The 25146-nt window shown below is 34.8% G+C and overlaps 1 protein-coding gene across 1 annotated transcript in view; it reads left to right on the forward strand.

The window, feature by feature from the left end:
• stac (SH3 and cysteine rich domain) overlaps positions 1–25146 on the forward strand; it is a 70516-nt gene that overhangs the window by 29988 nt on the left and 15382 nt on the right. The window contains exons 4-8 of the mRNA XM_059353010.1: positions 1945–2026; positions 2214–2320; positions 6614–6695; positions 11973–12040; positions 19936–20033. Of these exons, the coding sequence (XP_059208993.1) occupies positions 1945–2026; positions 2214–2320; positions 6614–6695; positions 11973–12040; positions 19936–20033 (437 nt within the window). The remainder of the gene's footprint in view (positions 1–1944; positions 2027–2213; positions 2321–6613; positions 6696–11972; positions 12041–19935; positions 20034–25146) is intronic.

Genomic DNA, 25146 nt, shown 5'->3' on the forward strand with positions numbered 1-25146 from the left:
TTTGCATGTAAATGATAAAATTGCTCAATCTGGTGAAAAATAGAAAAACAAATGAATTAATACAATAGACTGCACAAGTTTTTGCTGTAATGGCTGTGGGATCAAAATACTGGTTTTAATGGATTTAATTTCTTTTTTTACTGTGTTTTGACGCCACAGTTTTTTATTGGCTTATTATATTTCCCAGATAACAAAGAATTTACCATGACAGATGGACGGGAATGTATAAATATATGTATAAATAAGTCTTATGTGTGGATCAGTGCTGAAAATCATGAAGAGGACAGCTCTCTAATTAGATTCTTTATTCATGCACAGATGTTTCAGGAGGATATCTTCCCTTAGTGTGCAAACACATAATAGAGGCTTCTGTTGCACAACTTTCCTATAACATGCTTTGATTTAATTGGATCTGTTGTCACCATGATGGATACAAACATGCGTATTGAGAATTAAAGACCCATAAGAAAGGCTTACATGACTTTACCCCAAATTTCCCCGAAACCCAACTGTATCTACAATCACTGCTGTCACTGCAGCAGGGGAGTTAATGAAGTCACTCACAGCGGCAGCGAGTTGTGTCTTTAGTTTGTAATTTCATTTTATTAATTCTTCTTTTCAAACCGAAAAAAAAAACCAAAAACATAAACTACAACAGCGTAGGCTAGATGCGTATACATATAGATAGATAGATGGATGGATGGATGGATGGATAGATCCATATTCTCACTCCTTTACTTGTAATGCAGTGATACTTTGAATTGGTCCTTATCAAAAGGGTTTTCAGTACACATATACCTCGCAGGGCATGTGTAATCAAATTAACCAGATTCTTTAACGAGCTTGCTCCCCCCGAAAATCTGACTCCTGGAGACGGGCCTGAAGAGGTCAAGGGTTACTTATTTTAGCTGTCTCATCATCAGAAGTGTCAAACTAAGAATTAATCACAACTGATTAGTGATGCAGATTTCACCACCTGCCACCACTTGAATACACGAGATGTAAACAAAGAATAACTTATTGGATGTCGATCCTCACATCCAGTAAAAAAAACTGAAATGCATGAATGTTTATTTATGTCCTCCTGAAATGAAAAACAGAGAAAAAAATGACAAAAAGCTAAATATATGTACATTAATCAATACCCAGAGTGCTGCAGATGACTTGAGGGATTGAGGAGAATTTCAATCTTTCTTCTTAATTTAAGAAGGATTCAGAAGTGATGAGGAAGTATTGATTGGTTAGGACGTAGCAGGAAATAGATATATAGATGATAAATGTTTGAGGGCCTTCTGAGACAGGAACAAGACAGACAGGCAGATAAATTGAGACTTCATGACCATATTTTCTATTCATGTGCACTGCAAAAAAGGATGTCTAAAAACAAGATAAAAACACAAAATCTAAGGGAAATGATCTTGCTGCATGGACAGATAATTTCACTTGACAAGATTTCTTTTCAAGATTATTTCTTTATTATTAAATCTAGAAATAAGCATGTTGTACGCTTAAAGTAAGAAATTAACTCTTAAAACAAGATCAAGTCAGACATATTGTAATACAATATTAAGTTTCATTACCTTAATACTTTTCCCTGTTAAGTGAAGGCAGAAATGCTTATCCAAAATCAATATATTTCTGAGTCAAGACATCTTTCTTCAATTTTAATTTTGATCAACTTCTTGAAATAAGTTATCAACTTAATAAAACAATGGACATATAACATATTGTATTTTTTTATGCTGAAAAAGCTCATGTTTTTAAGTCATACTAACTTCCTGAATCTTTTCTTAGAGTGTAGATTTAATAATCTTAATTTAAGAAATCCTAAACAGTGATGTGGGAGCTTTTATCTGTCAGCTGTGCTCAGAAACATCAGACTCCACAGAGTTCTGTGCTGCATATTGATCTGTCTCTAATGTCTGTCCCCTCTCTGTCTTTCAGCCAAAAGGCTTTCGGCGGTACTACAGCTCTCCATTACTGATCCAGGAACAGTATGGCTGCATTAAAGAAGTGATGCCCATCGGTGAGCAGCTTAAATCATAATTCCACTTCTTCTGTGGTGTAGACGCTGCTCTTTCAGAACCACTTTTCCACTTGAGCTGTTTTATAAGAGTCACCCACCTGGTTTTATGGTACTGTAAATTACCACATGGCTTTCATGAAAGCTTAACATTTGTTTGCCATCTGCTTTTATCCTGGTGTTTCTACAGCTTGTGGCAATAAGGTGGACCCTGTGTACGAGGCCTTGAGGTTTGGGACGTCGCTGGCACAGAAGGCCAAGAGGGCCAGTGGCTCCGAGTCTCCGAGCAGGAACTCGGTAAGAAAAGCATCATTTTTCATAACGTATATCAGTGGTGTAATGTAACTAAGTACATTTACTCAAGTAATCAACTTCCAGTTATGTTCATTTTTTCAGGAACAACAATAACCCAAGGCATGTTTAATTTTCCAAAAGTGTCAGAAACTAAAAAATTTCCAATAAACATTGTTTATATTTTATTAATAACTCCATTTCTATCAATATCTAGTGCAATGGTGTAATTAACCTCTCACAGATGATGGTTCAATGAGGATATTTCACTTGTTTTTCATAAAAACATTATGTTAAAACTTTTTTTATGTACGTTGGAAATACCTACATATAAATACAATGGTTTTACATGACATTGATTTTTAAAACAATTTATTTTACATTTTAAACATTCTTTTTTTTTTAGATTTTAAACTTTGAAATGGGTCAATTTTAAAAGGAGGGTTTTCTACAAATTTCACTTTCCTTTAGTTTTTTTCTCATGACACTTTCTACTTCTAATCCACTACATTTCAGACAGAACTATTGTACACCACTACATTAATCTGACAGTTTTAGTTACTTTACTAATACTATACAAGAGTTTTGCACACAAAACATACAGTATGACTACTGACTTAATTCAATAGACAACAGGTTCATTGGAAACTATTTTTAATTCTAGGTTCCAGCTCCTAAAATGTGAAGATTTGCTGCTTTTCCTTTTAATAGTGTTAATTCTGTAATGTATTCGTAATAATGTTATGGTTTGCTGCACAAAAACAACATTATCACACAGTCACTTTGGGCTCTGGGTAATCGTGACACCATTTCTCACTATTTTGAGAATATTTACAATTTACAAAAGAAACAATCAGGCGATTAATGGAGAAAATAAGCAGCAGATTAATCTATGATGAAAATAATCATTAGTAATTAGTTCAAAATGAGCTCCACCTCCACCAATTACAACCGTAAAATCCTGCCCAACATTAATGCATGAGTGATAATAATTGAATGTATAATGGCATAACTGTCACAGGGTAATGGGTACTTCTGCTTTCAATGCTTTAACCCATAAGAACCCATGGTGACACCCGTGTAACAAACACTTTAAATCTTCTATAATCTCCCATATTCAGCTTTATGCTTCACCTTAACTCATCAAATCCCTAAGCAAGACTTCTCCAAAATATGGCGGTGACTGGAAGCAGAAATGTGAAAAAGTAGCTAATTTCAGCAAGCTTATTTTTTGTTACCAGGCTAAGTTTAAACCCATTTAACAATTCTAATCCGTTAATAGTCTGTCCTGTATTGCATTTAACTTGTTCTGACCATATTTCCTGAACAAATTAAAGTCACAATTTTGATATATGTTATGGAGATGCAAACAAAAAGGCAAATGGTTATTTGTTTTTATTTATTATTGATTTATTATTATTTTGTTACTTAAAAAAGTACAAATCTGAAAATTAATTTATTGTTAAACAGCACTATTAATGTCACAATTTTGATAAATGTTGTGGAGATGCAAAGAAAAAGGCAAATTTGTTTTTCTGTAAGCAGAAATGTTTTTTATTTTAAAATAAGAAATATCATAAACATAACGCCCAATATATTGTATATTGACATTTAGAGGTAGTATTTTTGAAAAAACATCAGAAATGTGTTCTATGTGGTCCACTTGGTTTGTTGTATATCCCCCATAATGTTCCTTTAAGGATAACTGGGTCTGGGTTCTTATGGGTTAAGTACATTTTAGGATCAAGTATTATTTTAATGCAGGAGTTTTATTTGTATCAGAGTGTTTTTACAGTGTGATTTTTTTACTTTTGGTTAATCTGAATACTTCCTCCACCACTTCCTGTCTCAGGTCTTCTCTCTGTTGATTATTACAGTTCAGTCATGTACACAGCAAAAAAAGAAAAGTTGGGTGAACTCAAAATTTCAAGGCAACAAACTTCGATAAAATTTTAAGTTGGACAATTAAACTAAATATTTTAAGTTTTGTTTTTGTGTTTGCCCAACTCTGAATTTCTCTGGCACGATTGTAAAGCCGCTATGAAATGTCAGCTAATGTTGTGACCACAATTTTGAGTTAGCATTGATACGCTAATGGCTACTCTTGTAGCTGTAACAAGCAGCGCCGCCAGCATCAGTTAGCCGCTCACGTCAGTTAGCTGCTAGCTTCAGTTAGCCGCTAGCATCAGTTAGCCAGTGGCATCAGTTAGCCGCTAGCTTTCGCTAATGATCAAATTTCACAACAAAGAAATAAGAGTTAGCAGAACTATTGTCCCTTGTTGTGAACCCCAACTTAAAGATATAAGTAACAACAACTCACTAACTTGTTTCTGAGCAGACAACTGGCTTCCTTTGTTGTGCTAACTTACATTATTGCCCTAAATGCCAGTAATTTATATTTCCAAGTTTTACCAAATTAAATCACTGTTTTAGGCCAAAAAATACAAGATGGCTTTTTTGCAGTGTATAATACTTTATATACTTTGCCCCAGTGAAACACACACACTGTAACTGATGGTCTAAATAGATACTGCCACTGCGGGGCTGTAAACACTACCAATAAAGGCAGTGTGGTCCCGGCAGTGATGAAGGGAGATGTCGGTGCTCATGTTTCAGCTCTGAAGATGGACTGGACCGATTGTCCTGTACGGCTACACTCTCCAGCCTCCTTCATCTCCTTGTGTAACACACAAGGAAATCTGTTTCTCGTAGCTTATCACTTTTAATGTAAGCTAAAGTGTATGTGCAGCCTGGATACTTAACTCCCTGTGATGACATTTGAAAGCTGTTGTGTTTGGGCCATCCTGTCCTGTCCTGTGCAGCTGTTAGTGAATGTGTGTGTGTGTGTGTCCATGGAGGCTCACAGAGACAATGTGATCCCAACAGGGGTTATGATAATAATTTCGAAATGGAGACTCAGAAACAGCATGATTGCTACACTGCACTGTAAAAAATGTCTGTAGATTTTACGTTGAAAAACTGCTAAACCATGACAGTAAAAGACAGTAAAATGATAAATAGGTTAATTCAGTTTCAGTAACAATGAAACAGCATAAATGTATATATCATGTACACTACTGGTCAAAATTTTAAGAACACACAAACTTTTCCAGAATTTAATTGAAAATGATGCAGTTTAATGTCTCAGTGTACTCTGAAATTAATGCACATTTGCATCATTTAAAATTCTTTATTGAGCATGATAGTGTTTTGAAAGTAAAAAAAAATTCAAAATCACATTTTATGTTGGACTAAAGGACTAAAAAAAGACACAAAATGACTAAAATAAGACACAAAATTACCAAAAAAAAAAAGACACAAAATGACTAAAAAAAGACACAAAATGACTTACAAAGACATGAAAAGAATTCAAAAATGGACAAAATAGCCCAAGACTCCATAGAGTTAAGTTGTTAATCCACTTCTTGTTCCCTGAAAAAAGGCCTACTTGTATAATTCTGAAATGTACATTATTTTCCAGTTTTTGTTAACCTTACCTTTTTTTATTTACCTCTGGCAGTTCACCACTAACCTTTGTACCCTTTCAAGCTGTTCATTTGACTTGAACTGCTTGAATTTCAATAAAAAACTGGAAAAATTGGGGTGTTCTAAAACTTTTGACCGGTAGTGTATATATATATTTTTACATTTTTTGGGGGGGGAATACATTACTCTACTGTAAAATACACTGGCACCGTGTTTGTAACAAAAAATACTGTAATATATATACAAGACATCACTATACTTTTAGCATTTTAGCATTTATTTTTTGTAAAAATACTTTTTCTCACTGTTAAATGTACTAAACACCATATCTCTAACAAAAACATACTGTAATATTTAATGGTAAAATGTTTAATTTATGCAACATTTATAAAGTATTTTCTTGTCAATCATATGGCAGAACAGCGTTTCTACTACTTTTTATTTTTTACGGTAAAATACAATCATAAAAAAAATCAAAAATGTGAAATCAACAGTGCTAATATCATTTTACCGTAATATTAGATAGATTAGATATTTTTTTTGCCAGCTCCTAAAATGTGAAGATTTGCTGCTTTTCCTTTTTTATATTGTTAATGCTGTAATGTATTCGTAATAATGTTATGGTTTGCTGCACAAAAACAACATAATGACACAGTCACTTTGGGCTCTGGGTAATCGTGACACCATTTCTCACTATTTTGAGAATAGTGTAGTTTTTTTCCAAAATAGACTGGTTAAGATCTATTGTCTATCTCTGTATCTGCTGTATCTTTTTCTACCTATCACTATGTAACCTGTCTCTTATCTCTGCAGACCAGTGACTTGGACAAGGTTCCAGAGGAAGTGGTGGCTCACAGCAGCAGGCAGGAGCTGTCGAGAAAACACAGCGATGATGGCGAGTATCTGTTGCCGAACACTGTGTGCATCTGGATTAAAGCCATATAGTGACACAGGGGGAAAACACACTGCTATTACTCTCACCGCAAGACCGTCTGAGGAGGTTGCAACATCAAATTCTCCTCCTATGAACCATCAATTGATTCCCACTGACTGACTCTTTTTGCTCTGTTTTGACCCTCTGCACTGCAAAAAAGCCAACTTGTATTTTTTGCCTAAAACAGTGATTCAAGTTGGTAAAACTTGGAAATAAAAATGATTGACATTTAGGGCAATAATGTAAGTTAGCACAACAAAGAAAGCCAGTTGTATACTCAAAAACAAGTTTGTGAGTTGTTGTTACTTATATCTTTAAGTTGGGGTTCACAACAAGGGACAATAGTTCTGCTAACTCTTACTTCTTTGTTGTGAAATTCGGTCATTAGCGAAAGCTAGCGGCTAACTGATGCTAGCGGCTAACTTGTGCTAGCGGCAGTGCTTGTTACAGCTACAAGAGTAGCCATTAGCGTATCAATGCTAACTCAAAATTGTGGTCGCAACATTAGCTGACATTTCATAGCGGCATTACAATCAGCACATTGCAGAAGTAAGGTTTAAAAGTTAATACAATACAAATACTCTGAATTCAGAGTTGAGCAAACTCAAAAACAAAACTTAAAATATTTAGTTTAATTGTCCAACTGAAAATTTTGTTGCCTTGAAATTTTGAGTTCACCCAACTTTTCTTTTTTTTGCAGTGTTATAGAATGTCCTGTTTTTTAATCAGCATTGTGTGTAGCTCTGGATCTTTAGTGGTGGCTGGGGTTTTTCAGCTGTACATTAGTCTCTGTAGTGAAGGGCGAGGCACTGACCCTTTATGATCTGGAGCAGTGAAGGCAGAACTGCTAGGAAAATAGTGGAGCATGTCCAGATAATCACTGACAGTGGAAAATGTTATTTGGAGCGTGGCTACAATCCCTTGAGAGAATAAGCCCTGACCCAACAAAAAGAGAAATTAATATGTTCTAAGCTTCTAAGATACCACTCTTGTTTCTGGATATTATTTGGGAACATGGAAAAAATACTGCATACACTGTAAAAAATGTCTGTAGACGGTGAAAAACTGCTAAACCATGACAGTAAAAGACATAAAATGATAAATGGGTTAATTCAGTTTCAGTTACAATGAAACACCGTAAATGTATATATCTGCCAAAACAGTATTTTATTCTAGTTTCAGTTTTTTATTTTTTTGAAAAATACATTACTCCACTGTAAAATACACTGGCACCGTGTTTGTAACAAAAATATACTGTAATATATATACAAGACATCACTGTATTTTTTGCATTTATTTTTTGTAAAAATACTTTTTCTCTCTGTTAAATGTACTAAACACCATATCTCTAACAAAAATCTACTGTAATATTTTATGGTAAAATCTTTAATTTATGCAGCATTTATAAAGTATTTTCTTGTCAATTATATGGCAGAACAGCAGTTCTTTTGATGGATTTTTTTTTTTTTACGGTAAAAATATGGAATAAAATGGCAGCATCTTAAATGTGAAATCAACAGAGCTAATACAATTTTACCGTAATATTACAAAAAGTTACCATATTTATTACGGTAAAGTTCTGGCAACCGCAGCTGCCGTTTTTTTTTTTTACCGTAAAAACAACAGTTGTTTTTTTTCAGTGTACTACATGCTCAATCTGCATTCACTGCATATTGCCTACAAGGTTCACATTTAATCAGCCAATCACATGGCAGCACCTCAATGTATTCAGGCATGTAGACATGGTGAAGACAATCTGCTGAAGCTCAAAGCAGCATCAAAAAGGGGAAGAAAGGTGATTTAAGTGTCTTTGAACGTGACATGGTTGTTGGTCTGAGTATTTCACAAACTGCTGATCTAACAACCATCTCTAGGGTTTACAGAGAATGGTCCGAAAATAGAATATATCCAGTGAGCCTTGAGAATGACCAGACTGGTTCAACAGTAACTCAAATAACCTCGTTACAACCAAGGTATGCAGAAGAGCATCTCTTAACCAGGCGGCAACCTCCGGGTCTAATCAAGGAGGCAAACCAGGAAGTGCCTTAAGCTGCATTCTACCGAAAATTCCAGCAGGGGACGCTGAAAGTGGCTGCAAAAAAAATCTGTCCATTCATTTCAATGCAAAATCTGAAAACTTCTCACTCGATTTATTACCTCATAATTTCTTTTTAAAGAAAATACTATTGTCTCAATTGCTAGTAAAAAATCTTCTTCAAGAGAATTTGATGTCAATAGTTCTAATAATGGCCCCATTTAGAAGAAAATAGAAGATAAAGAATCGTATGATTTGGGGCGTGGCTACCTTTGATTGACGGGTCACTAACAAGGCGAGCCGTCATCAGGAGAGAAGCAGAGCTATGCGAATCCACGGCAACGTGTCAATAAAGTTATATATAACGTTATGTAGATATAAAAAAGGATGTTTACCAGTTTGGTCTCATAACTTTGACCCTTTCACTGTATTTTCACTTAATGACAGCTCTGAACTCGATGCTTCCAATGGGCCACAAACCAATGGGTGACATCACGGTCACTACATCCATTATTTATTTACAGTCTATGCTCTGAATGCACAACACGTCCAACCTTGAAGCAGACGGACTACAGCAGCAGAAGACCACACCGCCACTTTATTAGGTACACCTCACTAGCTAATAAAGTGGCCAGTGAGTGTATAATAAGTCTTCACAGCATCATGACTGTATCAATCACAACATTACCGTTTCGAGCTGCCATTGAATTAACCCTTTGATGCACAACATGGGTCAAAAATGACCCGCATTCATTTCCCATGTTATTTCAGGCTGGCTGTGTGTTTCTATTCTCTATCTTTTTTAATCAATTTATTTTATGATTGAACAGTTTTATTACAATAGATCATTATATCCATTTTTCCTTTCATACTTTATGAAGAAAAATAGTTTTTATATTATTACATCAATTTTACACACATGGGTCAAAAATGACTCATTCATCCAAATTTGATTTACAATTAAATGATCTAATACTATAATAATAATAATTTGTACTGTACTTATACTGAATACTTGGACTAATAAATGATAAAATACTTTTATTTCAAAGATGTGTAATAGAAACAGTCAGCCGTACATGAAATAATGGATACAGGTCATTTTTGATCCATGTTGTGCATTAGAAGGGTAGTGAGTTTTTATTCAAAAAGTAAGTAATGAAAACAAAAAATTAGGATGTATGATGATCAAAAACAAGTTGATTGAGGAAAACCTGGAATACTGAATGATGAAATTAATTTATTGCAAAGATATAGAAAATTAAAAAAACCTCAGTCGGGTCACTTTAGACCCATGTTGTGCATCAAAGGGTTAAAATTGTTTATCTCAAAAGTAACATTTCCTTTTCCACCTAATTTAATATTTTCCAGTGTCATTTAAAAAATGAATGAATCATTTTGTGGTGCGTCCACAGTACATTATATTTGTGAGCTCCTGTGTCAGAATCATCGGAAGAATTAGTTTCCGGCTAAGTCAACACCCTCTCAAGTCAGAACAACAACTTTGGATCAAGACTTACCAAGTCCATGTCATATTACACAGCAGACAAAAGTAAATGTTAGGTTGATTGTACAAATCCTTTTCTATTAACCCTTAATAGGGCACTCGTTGAAATACTTGCAAATTCCAAATTTCAACCCTAGAGAATATCATACATACGGACCCGGGGGGACGGGGGTAATATTTTGAGAAAGAAGTTTACGAGATTAAAGTGGCAAATCTACAAGAAAAAAATGTGCAGATTTATGAGATTTAAAGTGGTGAATCTGCAAGAAAATAGGTGCTTTTTTCCCACTTTTTTCTCGTAAATTTGCGACTTTTTTCGCACAGATTCGCCACTTTAAATCCCTTAAATCTGCTACTTTTTTCTTGTAGATTTGCCATTTTAATCTAGTAAATTTTCAACTTTTTTCTCAAAATATTACCTCTGATTTGCTGATGAGCTGGAAGAAATCCATGTGGTTCTATGACCTCACAGACAGACATGGGGACCTCATTTTGGATATCCACTAAAGTTACCAAATATAGTTCTTCGCCCGATAAAGGGTTAATTCACGTAAAGAGGGGTCTGGGTTCTCCATCTTCCTCCTACGGCCCAAAGACATGCAGGTGTTAGGTTAATTGATGACTCTAAATGAAATGTGAGCATGTATGATTGTCTGTCTCTACATGTCAGCCTTTTGATGAGCTGGCGACCTGTCCAGAGTGCACCCGCCTCCCACCCAATGTCAGCTGGCAGCTCCAGCCCCCCGCAACCCTGAATAGGAGAAGCTGTTACAGATAATGGATGGATTGAGTAATTACAGTAATTACTCATGGGACAAAATGTATAATTTTTTGCCACTTTTCTGGCAAGCTTATAAAAGTAGCAAAGGTATAAACCAAGGTATATATATATTTTGCATATAATCTAATAAACAATGAATATTTAAGAGGCTTGTGGAACCTGATAATGTAATAAATTCCCGATAATGTAATAAAAATCTGCACTTGAGTCAATTGAAAATGTAATAAAACCTGATAATGTAATAACTTCCCGATAATGTAATAAAGTGTGTTTCCCAATAATGTAATACACTTTTTTTTTTTTTTTACCAATAATGTAATAAAGTATTACATTAAAGGGAGGTTATTACATTATCAGGTTAGCCTTCATTTCGCAAGTCCTGATAATGTAATAATTCCCCAATATTGTAATAATTTAACAGCAGACCACCCATTACTTGAGTTCAAGTGGTGATACTGTGTATCAACTCTAGCTCAAGAGCTCTAGTGCCACCAACAGGTCAAAGTTGAATGTTTGTTAACTTTTGACCCGTTCATCCGCTTTTCACAAAGGATGTATCACTGGAACCCTTGGGCCAATCCCAGCTCAGTGCATCCTCAATGGGGTTTTTCGGCCATATTGGATTTTCCGCCATCTTTGATTTGATCAAAAACCTTCCATTAATGTTATACTTTATTACATTATTGGTAAAAAGTGTATTACATTATTGGGAAATGCACTTTATTACATTATCGGGAAGTTATTACATTATCAGGTTTTATTACATTTTCAGTGGACTCAAGTGCAGATTTTTATTACATTATCGGGAATTTATTACATTATCAGGTTCTACAAGGCTATAGAATGTAATTTTGCATAATGAAATAGTTGTTGATTTCATTTATTAATGTGTTTTTTTTTCTTTTTTCTATGCAGTTTTCACAGTCATTGAGAATGGGACAGAGCATTACCTCCAGCAAGAGAGAAAAGCTGACGATTTACAGGTAAGAAACAAACCCATCTAATTGTTTTAGTATTTATTATACATATCTATTGCTGGCAAACCTACACAGTGGTGTAGTGGTTAGCACTCTCTGTGTGGAGTTTGCATGTCCTCCCTGTGTCAGCGTGGGTTCTCTCCAGCTTCCTCCCACAGTCCAGACATGCAGCTTCGGTTTAATTGGTGACACTAAAGGAGCCCGTAGGAGTGAATGAGAGCGTGCATGGTTGCATGTCTCTATGTGTCGGCTCTGTGATAGTCTGGAGACCTGTCCAGGGTGTACCCCGCCTCTTACGCAATGTCAGCTGGGATCAGCTCCACCCGCCTCAACTAGAGTCTGGATAAGTGGTTAGGATAATGGATGGATGGATAATGCTGGCATTATGGCATATCCTTCAAAATACATATATTATGTAATGCTACCTCAAAAGACTTTGAACAGATTTGGAAAAGACTCCCGGAAAACTATCAGCTCACACCTGCTCACATCTAAAGACAAGTGTTTAGAGTTTTTAGTCTCACACTGAGATTTTAGACAGACTGTCAATCTAGCAGGGAAACTATTTACAAGACTACAACTAGATTCTTTTAGCATTTTTTCCCGTCAAGCAATTTTTTCCCCATCATGCTCTTAGTAAAAACTTACAATATGGAGGAGAAGCAGCTTTTGGCTCCAGCTGCTCTAGTGTGTGCAGTGGTTTGTGTTGAGAAAAAAAAACAACACCAAAAAGAGGAGAAGACGCCACAAAATGCCCCCTCACAAAGCTGAAAAAGGGTTTCTGTTTTTCTGACATGAAAAGTTGACTATTTACAGTAAAAATAGATATAAGGAAGAATAAAGGAAAGGAAAATCTAGAAATGAAATCATGATATACATTTATGTCCTATTTAATTATAATGTGTTTAATTGAATAATGATATGTATCAGCTCTATCAACTTTCATTTAGTTAATCATCCATTAATCATCCATTATTTATTACTTATTTATGTAAAGGCCTACATTTATTGATACATTTTAACTGGGTCTCCTTACTGTTCTCTTTACTAAGAAACATCTAAATATATGTATATTGAGGCATTATTGTGATGTTCCTTTTTCCTGTGGAAGTGGTTTTACTGGCCGGTCTGGAACCGGGGACCTTTCCCCCCGCTTATCTATTGGTTGGTGATTGTGTAACGTCACTGAGACTTGAGATAATATCAAACATGTTTGATTTGATCCAAACCCAAGACTAGGAAAAGACTGATATGAAACAGAGCAGATTACTACCTTAAACTGAACCATGGAGATGACGGGAGCGCTGTGACTCCAGTAAAACTCCTAGATTTACTAAAGACGTTCAGTTTTTAGTCTGGGACTGGGGAAATCTTTTGGTGTCAGATCAGCATTAGTCTGCGCAGACAAGGATGTAACTTGACTGGTTGGCGGAGACAAACAACCAATAATTGTTTTTAGCTTGACTTTTTCCAGTTAGTCCAGCAGTTATGGAAGAGGTTGTAGAATTAATTTGTTGCACAAAACAACAGCAGACGAAGACAATTTGCTGCCACTTTTTGTAAATAAATACAACTTTATTTTACATATTATATAAGGACTACTACTGCAGGCAAACTGTCTCCTCCCTTTTCACAGTGATTGTTATTGTGCAGCTCTGAGTGGTACAGTAGCAGGGTATTATTGGTGCAGTCTGAGAACAGACTTTGTCCACTGACCAGTGGCTGAACTCTCTGTGGTCACTCTGAGAACTGATACCCGGCCAGTCCGTTCTGCGTCTATTAACCATGCTGCTCTTTGGCCCTCGCCTCCATCAGCGCTGCTGAATTTCCCAGGACTCTGAGGGAAAACTTCTCTTCCTGCTGTAACAAATCATACCCGAGCTGACACGAGCACTGGCCTGCACCGATAAAGAGAAGTCTTGACCTTACGTAATGTTTGGATCTGCAGCTCTGGGGCCTGTGCTTCTGTTTTTATCCCCCAGTTTTTTATTCTTACACTGCAAATGCAGTGCTGATGGTGCAAAATTCTTGCTCGTGAGAGAAAAAGGTTAAACCTCTGTGAATATCTTGGCACCTCCTGCAGAGAAATGATGAATATTTCATGGGCAGATTTCAAAACTGCTCTTTTCCTTTCCATCTTCCATGATGAGGTTTGTGGGAGACGTGCTTTCAGTATCAATGTTCTTTGTAGATATTTTCTATGTGCAGCCATCTATGCTGTTTACTTTTATAGTTTAACATGTTTATCTTTGTTGTCAACAGTGGAAAAAGACCACAGATACTTGAACAAACACAAAAATGAACAAATAACCATACAAGGCAAAAAAAACACACACACATGCACATACACACCTATCCTCTGCAGTGCAATCTAGCTGTCCAGCCGTCCATTTTGGGGAAGATACTTGAAGTGCATTGTGCTGTGTTATCAGGTTGGACTGAGCACAGCTGGCAGCAGGCTGTTAGTCTGTCAGCCGACAGGTCCATTAGCTCAGGCTGGCCTACAGACAGATGGAGGCTCTGCAGGGTAATGAGCAGAGAAAAACGCTTGAAAACTGCCTCTTCGCCACAGAAGGAGCCTCCAATTTCGAGATGAGAGGCTCACACGCACAAATGGAACACACGCAGACGCACACAGGATCCCCATCTGTTCACACTTTCCAGGTTTAGTGTTAAACTACCGAGATCAATTGACAGTAAAAAGAAAAGTCTGGCTCATGCTGCGATTTCTTTCTGGTTTGATTCTCTGTTTGGGGAGTTTGATTCTGTTGTAGGTAGTGCTCTTTTTTTCTGTCTGTTCATTAAGACTGATTCTTTTTTTTAATCAAACAAACTTCTGGTGGTTTTGTCGTTGCTGGGAGTGTAAAATATGTCACCTCCAACAGCCTAAGGACTTTTACTGGATAAAGATACATGAAATTAGCTCTTAAAGCTGCATTTATCAGTATTATTATAGAACAATCAATCCCAGAATAGTGTAGTTCAAAAGCATAGATGCATGACAAGAAGATGTACATCATAAAAATAAATAAAAAAATAACTATTTAAAACTGACACAGATGATGATGATAATAATAATAATAATAATAATAATAATATTTTAATAAAATAGATTACAATTTTAACAAACAACAATAAATCAATAGAAAATATGTGCATAAAATATTACAATAGACAATACTACTACAACTACTTATAATAATAATAATAATAATAATAATAAAAATAATGATAATAATTGTCTTTTACATAATTTTGATCTGTATTTATATTTTCCATTTTTCATTCAAAATACTACTCCCCACCCCTGAAATTTACTTTTTATATATGTATTTATTTTATTTTATTATTTCTAAATATGTCTAATCTAATCTAATCTAATCTAATAATGGATAATTAAATTAGAACTTGACTTCAAAATTTATGAAATACACAAAAGACAAAAATAAAATTATTAAAGGAGAAATAAAACCCTAAATAAGATAAAAAATGTTAAATAGAATAACATTTTACAAAATAAAAAAAGTTAAAAAGTGAATAAAATAATGTCAAAAGTAGCTTTTCATTCATTGGGCTTATATGTTTATTATGATTAAGGATGGATAAGATCAGATGACTGTGTAGTGACTAGGTAGTAAACAAGATCTTTTTCTCAGGTGTTGGTCAAACAAAGCAGTGCTAGATAGATAATGAATATATTTGCAATCACCAGCTGACACATATGAAAGCTGATTTTGCTAGATATGTTGGTTCACATATTCACCAGACAAACCCAATGTTGCATGTCTGTTATCATAACTAATTTTCCCTTTTCAATACAACAAAGATTTGTGCAAAAAGTCATTTTAACTTAAAATATTGAGTCAAATATTAGATTAATTTGAGTTAACTCCATTGTCTTTGTTGTCTTGACATAAAATTCTTTTGCAGCATGGACACTCAGATATTTATGTTGGAACAACAAGTTGGGTTTTACAGTGTACACTGCAAAAAAGCCAACTTGTATTTTTTGGCCTAAAACAGTGATTTAATTTGGTAAAACTTGGAAATATAAATTACTGACATTTAGGGCAATAATGTAAGTTAGCACAACAAAGGAAGCCAGTTGTCTGCTCAAAAACAAGTTTGTGAGTTGTTGTTACTTATATCTTTAAGTTGGGGTTCACAACAAGGGACAATAGTTCTGCTCACTCTTATTTCTTTGTTGTGAAATTTGGTCATTAGCGAAAGCTAGCGGCTAACTGATGCTAGCGGCTAACTGATGCTAGCGGCGCTGCTTGTTACAGCTACAAGAGTAGCCATTAGCGTATCAATGCTCACTCAAAATTGTGGTCATAACATTAGCTGACATTTCATAGCGCCGTTACAATCATGCCAGAGAAATTCAGAGTTGAGCAAACTCAAAAACAAAACTTAAAATATTTAGTTTAATTGTCCAACTTAAAATTTTAGCGAAGTTTGTTGCCTTGAAATTTTGAGTTCTCCCAACTTTTCTTTTTTTTGCAGTGTAGCTGTTTTCAGAGGTTGTTTTACTCCCCGTAAGTGGCCCAAAAAAATGAGTCAGTGCAGATTTAAAGGAATTCTCTGTGCTGTCCTTTCCTTCACCACATTGTCCCTCACTTCAACCACTGGCTTCTCCTGCCATAACTCAGTTACAGAGGAGGCTGTTATCTCCACCTGCCGACGTCTCCTTCAGTGTTCGGGCCTCCCTCAGCATCAAGAGCCTCTCCAGCCAGTGAGCAGCTCTTAGTTAGCTGTAATGGATTGCCACTGCTCGCTGTTGTTGTCTGCACCCAGAGGCCACAGAGGCAGTTTGCCTTGTGGCTGCAGTTAACTCAACTCATCCATCAGCCACATGGACGACGCTCGGGGAGCCACAAAAAGACCAGAAACACTTCTCTTCATTAACTCTGCAAGGCCAAAAAGATGGAAAAGTATTGCTGTCTTCAAAAAAAACAGCCATGATTGTGCCTTAAAAAGTCACTCTCATATCTTTTGGCAAAATTTCCTCCATGCACAATGTACACTGCAAAAAAGGTGTGTCTAAGAACAAGATAAAAACACTAAGTCTGAGGGAAATGGTCTTGCTGCATGGACAGATAATTTCATTTGACAAGATTTCTTAAATTAAGATTGTTAAATCTAGAAATAAGCATGCTGAACACTTAAAGTAAGAAATGAAAGGTAACACTTTACAATAACCATCATTTATAGATGGTAAAAAGACCATTTATAAATGGTAAACAGATAGTTTATTAAAGTTTGATCATCATTTATAAACCATATATAGGCCATTTGGAATGGTAAATAGAATATGTTTTAATGTCGAACTATATATATATATATATATATATATATATATATATATATATATATATATATATATATATATATACAATATACAATAACAATTACATTATAATTATTAGCTTTGCACTCATTATAACATTTTAACACCAATGTTAAGTATGTAAATGATTTCAAAATGATTCATATACCTTTAAGACATTTTTTGACAACATTTAAAGATTTAATATGTATAGCACTTTGTAAATGGTTAATAATACGGTTTATTAACCATCTATAACATCACTTTGATGGTTATTGTATAGTGTTACCAAATTAACTCTTAAAACAAGATAAATTAAAGCTGCAAGCAGCGATGAACTGGCCCGAGCAGAGTGACCTGTGAATGATTGGTAACACTTTACAATAAGCAACTAAATAATGTTTATAGATGGTTTATAAACAAAGTGTTCTTCATATTTAATCGGTAAATGTTTTCAACCAATTTCTTAAAGGTAAATTAATCATTTTAAAATCATTAACATACTTAATATGGTGTTAAAATGTTACAATGAGTGCAACTAAAACTATTAATAAACTATGAATTATAATTTAATTGTTTGTTAATGGTACAGTAACTATAAACTTACATTAATACACCATCTATTTGCCATTTATAATATATATAACTAATGATTTAGTTAGTTAAACATTAATAAATTATGTATTTACCATTCTAAATGGCCTATATACGGTTTATAAATGACGATTAAACAATTATAAACTGTTTACCATTTATAAATGATGGTTATTGTAAAGTGCTACCGAATGATTTGTTTGTTACCAAGATAAAAAAAACTTTAGATTTAGAAGTGTTACATAATTTATCGGTAACATTAATATTAATGTTTAATCATCATTTATAAACCGTATATAGGCCATTTAGAATGGTAGATACATAATTTAATAATGTTTAACTAACTAAATCATATATAAATGGGAAATAGATAGTATATTAATGTAAGTTTATAGTTACTTTACCATTAACAAACCAATAAATTAAAACTAATAGTTTATTAATAGTTTTAGTTGCACTCATTATAACATTTTTAACACCATATTAAGTATGCTAATGATTTTGAAATGATTCATATACCTTTAAGAAATTGGTTGAAAACATATACCGATTAAATATGTATAACACTTTGTAAATGGTTAATAATTGGTTTACAAACCATCTATAAACATCATTTAGTTGGTTATTGTAAAGTGTTACCAATTTATCTTGTTTTAAGAGTTAATTTCTTATTTTAAGTGTTCAACATGCTTTTTTCTAGATTTAATAATCTTAATTTAAGAAATCTTGTCAAGTGAAATTATCTGTCCATGCAGCAAGATCATTTCCCTCAGATTTAGTGTTTTTATCTTGTTTTTAGACACACCTTTTTTACAGTGCAGGAACAAGTTGGAGGAGATTGGAAATCAGCATGCAGGATTCAGACTCAAGGTATCGGCGATGAACAAGAAAACGCCCACAGGTTTTGTGAGCAGGTGTGAAGAGCGCCAGTATGGCGGCGCAGCTCCCTGCTAATTGTGCTAACACTTCTCTGACAACTTCCTCTCCCCGCCCACCACCCTGTCCTGTTTTACTTCCTGAGCATTCACGAAAACCTGATCCTGCTTCTCCCACTCATGTTGACGGTGGATTAAAAGGAACAGATTGCAGAACAACTTAAGCGGCTCCCCGGTCTATCAGTGTTCTGTAAACAAGGGCTTCTTCTGCCTATGTGAATGCCAAAAGACTATTTTAAGAAACGACTGTGAGGAAAGTGACAATAGAGAATATGGTGTTGTATTGTATTGAGCTTTGTTTAACCCTCTATGGTACACATTATGATGCCAATTAGGAAAAAAATGTGTTTTTTTGTCTTAAAATAGGCTAAATAAGCATAGTCTGAATTTTTTTTATAATTCTTCTTCTTTTCTTTTCTTTTTTTTGGGGGGGGGGGGGGGGGGGGGGGGGGGGGTTGGTTTAAAAATTAATTTTAACATAATTTATTTAATAAACATGTAACATACATACAATACATAACATTTTAAATTTAAAAACATTATAAAAGGAACTTTTTTAACCAGTTTCTTATCTGAATTTTGCTGGCAACATTGTACCATAGAACCAACGATTGAAATGAATGAATAGTCTAAGTGTATGAAACTATCAAAAATGAAGGTTTACTCACCTATCAGTAGGAATTAGTTTTTTTCCAGATGGAAAAGGGTCAGGAAATTACAATTTGAGTGATTTTTTGTGGTGCAAAATGGCAAAGCTGTTTCCTTTGGAAAAGTCTGCTAAATAGGGTTTCAATATGGCCTCTTGGAGATCATGTGACAAATTAAAGCTTTGCTATTGGTTCCCTATACTCTTCCCTCTTTTTTAAAGTATCGCATCACTCCAAAAGATGCATTGTAGAAAATTGACAGGCCAAAAATGGGTATGTTTCCTGAGGGCAACACCGTACCATAGAGGGTTATCTTGTCTGCCATATTTTCCCTCTTGACAATGAAATCTGTGTTTTCTGTATGTACGTGTGTGTGTGTGTGTGTGTGTTGTCCAGTTGGAGCAGAGCCAGCTACAGAAAGACGTCCTTAAGCTCAGCACCTATGTGGCCTTGTTCAGCTTCACTCCCCAAGACAGCCATGACCTTGAGATGAGGTGAGTTTACACATAAACATGTCACTCCTAGGAAGAAATCAACTACAACTCACTGTCAGTCAATGCAGCAGAACAACATGGTCTCACAGGAATACGTGAAATAGCCACGGATTCGCTTAACTCAAAATCCGTGGAATAGCCACGGAATCACTCAAATTTCCGTGAAACTGACACGGATTTCGCTACAATGCAAGTTAATGACAGTCATATCCCGTGGCTATTCCAACATACAAAGTGATTATGTACATTCACTGGGTGAATATTTAGAAAATAAAACATATATTTCTCGCTAGAAATGTGATCAAAATCCATTTTTACGCAGAAACTAAGTCAAAATATTGATTTTTTTTCACCTAAAATGAGAGAACTGTCCGCCATGGTTTGTTTTCTGACCGTCAGGACCTTAAAAGTCTTGTGACTTGGAACAAACCAATAAGAAAAAATATTAACTTTCATTGTATGTTGCGTGTTTCTTTTTAAAAACTGTAGAAAACACAGTTTTACTGTAAAAAATATAAAATTTTCATGTGAAATTAATGTAGAAATACCTTTATGTCACAAAGACACATTTACTCTAAAAATAAAGGGACTTTTCGGTCTTAATTACAGTTTTTGCTGATATTTACATTCAAATTTACAGTAAAAAAACCCATTCTGTAATTTTTACAGTGAAGTTCTGGCAACCACAGCTGCAGGTATTTTACCATAATTTTTTTTTTTTTTTTTACGATGTAGCTAGCCAACTCACTCCATTTCACACTGTATGTGACAAATTAATATAAATATATATATTTGTCACATTAAGAGATTAAAGTGATGCTTGAAAGTTTTTGAACCCTTTAGAATTGTCTATATTTCTGCATAAATATGACCTAAAACATCATCAGATTTTCACACATCCTAAAAGTAGATAAAGAAAACCCAGTTAAACAATGAGACTAACATATTATACTTAGTCATTTATTTATTGAGGTAAATTATCCAATTTTACATATCTGTGAGTGGCAAAAGTATGCAAACCTTTGTTTTGGGTATGTGGTGTGACCCCCTTCTGCAACAATAACTGCAGCTAAACGTTTCCAGTAACTGTTGATCTGTTTACATCAGCTTGGAGGAATTTTAGTTCATTCTTCTGTACAGAACAACTTCAACTCCGGATGTTCATGGGTTTGAACTGCTTGTTTCAGGGCTTTCCACAACATTTCAATTGGATGAAGGTCAGGACTTTGATATGGTAAAAAGGTTCATTACAGCCTGATCAGATAACCCCAATATTTCCTTTTTTTAACGTGCATATAGAATATTCCCAAACTTGTGCAACCCTAATTGTATATGGCTACCATGAACACACAGCATCACTGGCAGATAAACAGAATCTCTGTGTAACTTCTTTATGAGATTCATTCATCGACTTCTATTTCCTCAAAATAAATTAATAACAATAATGTACTTCACATATGTCCAACCTGCTGATTACAGTTGCTTTAAACAGTTAGTATTTTTAAATGTCTCTCTTTCGGAGGAAGTAGTTGGCTTTTAGGGATAGAAGATACTGGTATCATATGAAATAAGAAGATCAACGGAATCTATTGGTAACAGGAATGTCAGGATATCATGTTGACAAGTGAAAATAATGCTCCAAAGTTAGGCTAGTTTTGATTTGGCATGGCGATTTTCAAAGCGGTCATGTGACCTGTGACGCTGTGATATCTTAATGAAAATGGGCACCATGGGTTCCCATAAGTCTCCTCTTTACAATTAATTAATTGATCAAGTAAGTTTTAAGTCATGTTTATGAGGGCACTTTCACACCCAAGTCCATTTGATGAGTCCGAATCAGAGTGAAATTGATAAATTTGGTTCGTTTTGTATTTAGTCTGGTTTACTTTAACAGTGCAAAATGTAAGCAAACCTTGTGTACGAAGGCTGGAAATCTACTCGGACTATTGTATCTTATTGGTTGAAAAGTTGGCTGTGAGAAATGTAAACAAAGCAACATGGAACCTAGCGCAAACCGAGTATGTTTGATTATACCGGTCGTTATCCTGCTCTGGTGTTCTGACCAAACTAATCTGGAGAGAATCGTTCATAACGAGTGTTGAGGCTCCGCTTCTCAATAATGTGTTCATACATTATTTCCACAGACAATGTGCTCTGATCAGAAACCTGTGAAATCAGAGAAGGAGAGCCTTGATCTGCTCCTGCCACCATCTGTGGTTATTTTGAACAATATGTTGATAATTCTGCAATGAAATGAACCAACGTTTTGGTTCATTTCCTTTAATTGGGTCAGATTCCGGTCAGATTAAAAGGTTGTACAGACATTAATAGATTTTAAAAAATGTACAAATGCAGAAAAAATTGTCAATATGTACTAGAATCTTAAACTGATTGTTTATGATCAGTTGTTTTTTGGTCTTTTGTTTTTGAGATGATAACATGTACTTGTATGGGTTTTTGTTTGTTTTTTGTCTTGTTTGTTTTTGTTGTTTTAAGTGTTTTGTTATAATCAAAGTTTTGTTGGTGTAGGCTACTGAAAATCCATTGTATGTGATGTCAGACCATCTTTTTTTAAATCTTTTTTTTTAATTTATTGTTCAAGTAGGGGGCAGACAAACATAAGAAATGTTTTCTTCTTGCTGCTCCTTTCTAATCATGAAGGTGTAGAGTGTGTCTCTGTACACATTTTGTTGTCCACTTTCATGAAAGGAACAAAATAAATAAATAAATAAAAAATAAAAAAAAATTACGTTCACAGTGCAATCGGACCGCACTAGAGTCCGTCTGAAAACGGATTGAGACTCTCTCTACAAGTGGTCTCAGACAGGTTGTTTTGTGTTTGCACCAGAGTACGATTGGAGCGTTCACAAGCAACCAAACGAACCTTAACAAGGATTTAACCGCACCAGAGTTTGATTAAACCTCTGAAGTCCAGGAGATTTTTGTTCAAATTTGTCAACTTCCTATGCATTAATTTCTGTCTCTGTTTAGCATCTTTCAGTCTGTCCTTACATCACATGCATGGCTCCTTTTTCTCCACACAAACTGGGCTATCAGTCAGATTTTTCATTTTATTTTAATTAACAAAGTATAAAGCTGCCAGGAACCCAAAATACAAACAAAAGACAAAGGTGTCTTTGGAAATGTCGCTTTTCTTTCTTTCTTTATTTTTTTTACAATTTATACACACAAAAACAGCAGAAAAAAAAAATAGACTATTAAAACTACAAAACAGTCTTTCTGCATGTAAATTAAAAACAGTAATAGTTTTCATTGTAGAAAGAAAATTCACATTTTAAAAATGGTCTAGAAACATAAATGTCACACTGTGAAAGCTCCTATGATTGCACTTTCAACTGGCTTTCTAAGCTTGTCTACATATTATATATAAATAAAGTTTTTACTGTAAATAAAACATGTGTATTGTCAATACATAGATGAACTCCAGAGGGTTAAAACGGACTAATATTTGGGTTGTGAAAGCGCCCTTAGAGATTTTTGACCAAAACAACATGACACACTCTCAAATCTCAAATAAATTTTCAGGTTCTTAGCTTTTAGATGATGTCCACAGCTTCTATGTGGCCTTTATTGTTGTCGATTTATTCCTCTGGAGTGGCCTCACCACTTTAACCCTTAATAGGACACTCATTGAAATACTTGCAAATTCCAAACTTCAACCCGAGAGAATATTGGAGGATATTACATAATGTCAGAATGTGTAAAAAAAAAAAAAACATACGAAAAATAATATTTTGAGAAAAAAGTTTACGAGATTAAAGTGGCAAATGTACGAGAAAAAAATGCGTAGATTTATGAGATTTAAAGTGGTGAATTTCTGAGAAAAAAGTTGCTTTTTTCCCACTTTTTTCTCGTAAATCTGCAACTTTTTTTGCGCAGATTTGCCACTTTAAATCTCTTAAATCTGCAACTTTTTTCTTGTAGATTTGCCACTTTAATCTAGTAAATTTGCAACTTTTTTCTCGAAACATTACCTGAAGTTACCACATATAGTTCTTTGCCTGATAAAGGGTTAAAGAAAATGCGAATTAGGGAAGTTTCTGTCATCTGGCTTAGATCGAATAAAAAAATCTGCATAAACATACTTTTGAGATGGCAGTGTCATGTATCGCTGTAGGCTGATCTGTCACTAAGCAGTAGGAAAAAAATAAAATAAAAATACCTGCTATCTCCCCCTAAACAGCTGTATAACAAGGGGTTAAACCTGCCTTGTTTTCTCTGCAGCACACATAGCGGCACATGAGTCTGTGAAATGCAATCCCACAGTGCTTTATTCTCATATCCACTCGTCCAATAAGTGCAAGGCCTAGACAAACAATTAAAGAACACATGTTCACATGCTCAGTGTTTAATTTGTGTTGGGAGAAAAAAGACGACATGCTGGTGAATAGCTGTCTGCTTGTTGTCTATATTCATTTGCTTTTTCATGCCAGGAAACCCAGTTGTCTGTTAATTAGTGTGTCTGTGTTTTATCTTATATAATCACTGTATTCAGAAGTCTTACAAGAATAGATTTACAAAAGGAACTAATTAGCTTCCTCTTTGTAGGTAATGGTCCTCAGGGATTTATTCCTCTGGAGTGGCCTCATTAATAGTACCTGTGTCTGGGTCTGGGTCTCATGATGGTCTATTAATATCAGTCAATCTCATGTCTTCTTGGATTTATCCTGAGAGTCTTTGAGAAGTCCATTTATAGCTCCCATGAGGCGTACACAGTGTACCAGTAAGGCAAGAAGGAATATATTATTTTTGAATGCTGGTGAAAAAATCATTTTATTATGGTTGAAATGATGAGATGTTGGGTTTGGACCAGCCAATGCGTAAACACCAGTTCTACTAAGAACATGGAGAGAAATTTCACAAAGTGCTATAAAAAAATCAGTTCACACCAGCCTCCTAGTTGTAATTCAGAGTTAGATGTTGTTGTTGTTGTTGTTTTTTTTGCTTGAAATGCGTCATTTCAGGGCAAAAAACTGCTGCTGCTCTCCATGGGTTCAAACATTCAAGCATGTTGCACTTCTGATTAAACCTTAATTAATTAATGCTGTCACACCCAGTGCTTTTTGCTTTGGCAGTTAATTGAAAAAACCTG

Source organism: Centropristis striata, chromosome 16 (assembly GCF_030273125.1).
Source record: "Centropristis striata isolate RG_2023a ecotype Rhode Island chromosome 16, C.striata_1.0, whole genome shotgun sequence".
In the NCBI taxonomy this organism is placed as follows: Eukaryota; Metazoa; Chordata; class Actinopteri; order Perciformes; family Serranidae; genus Centropristis; species Centropristis striata.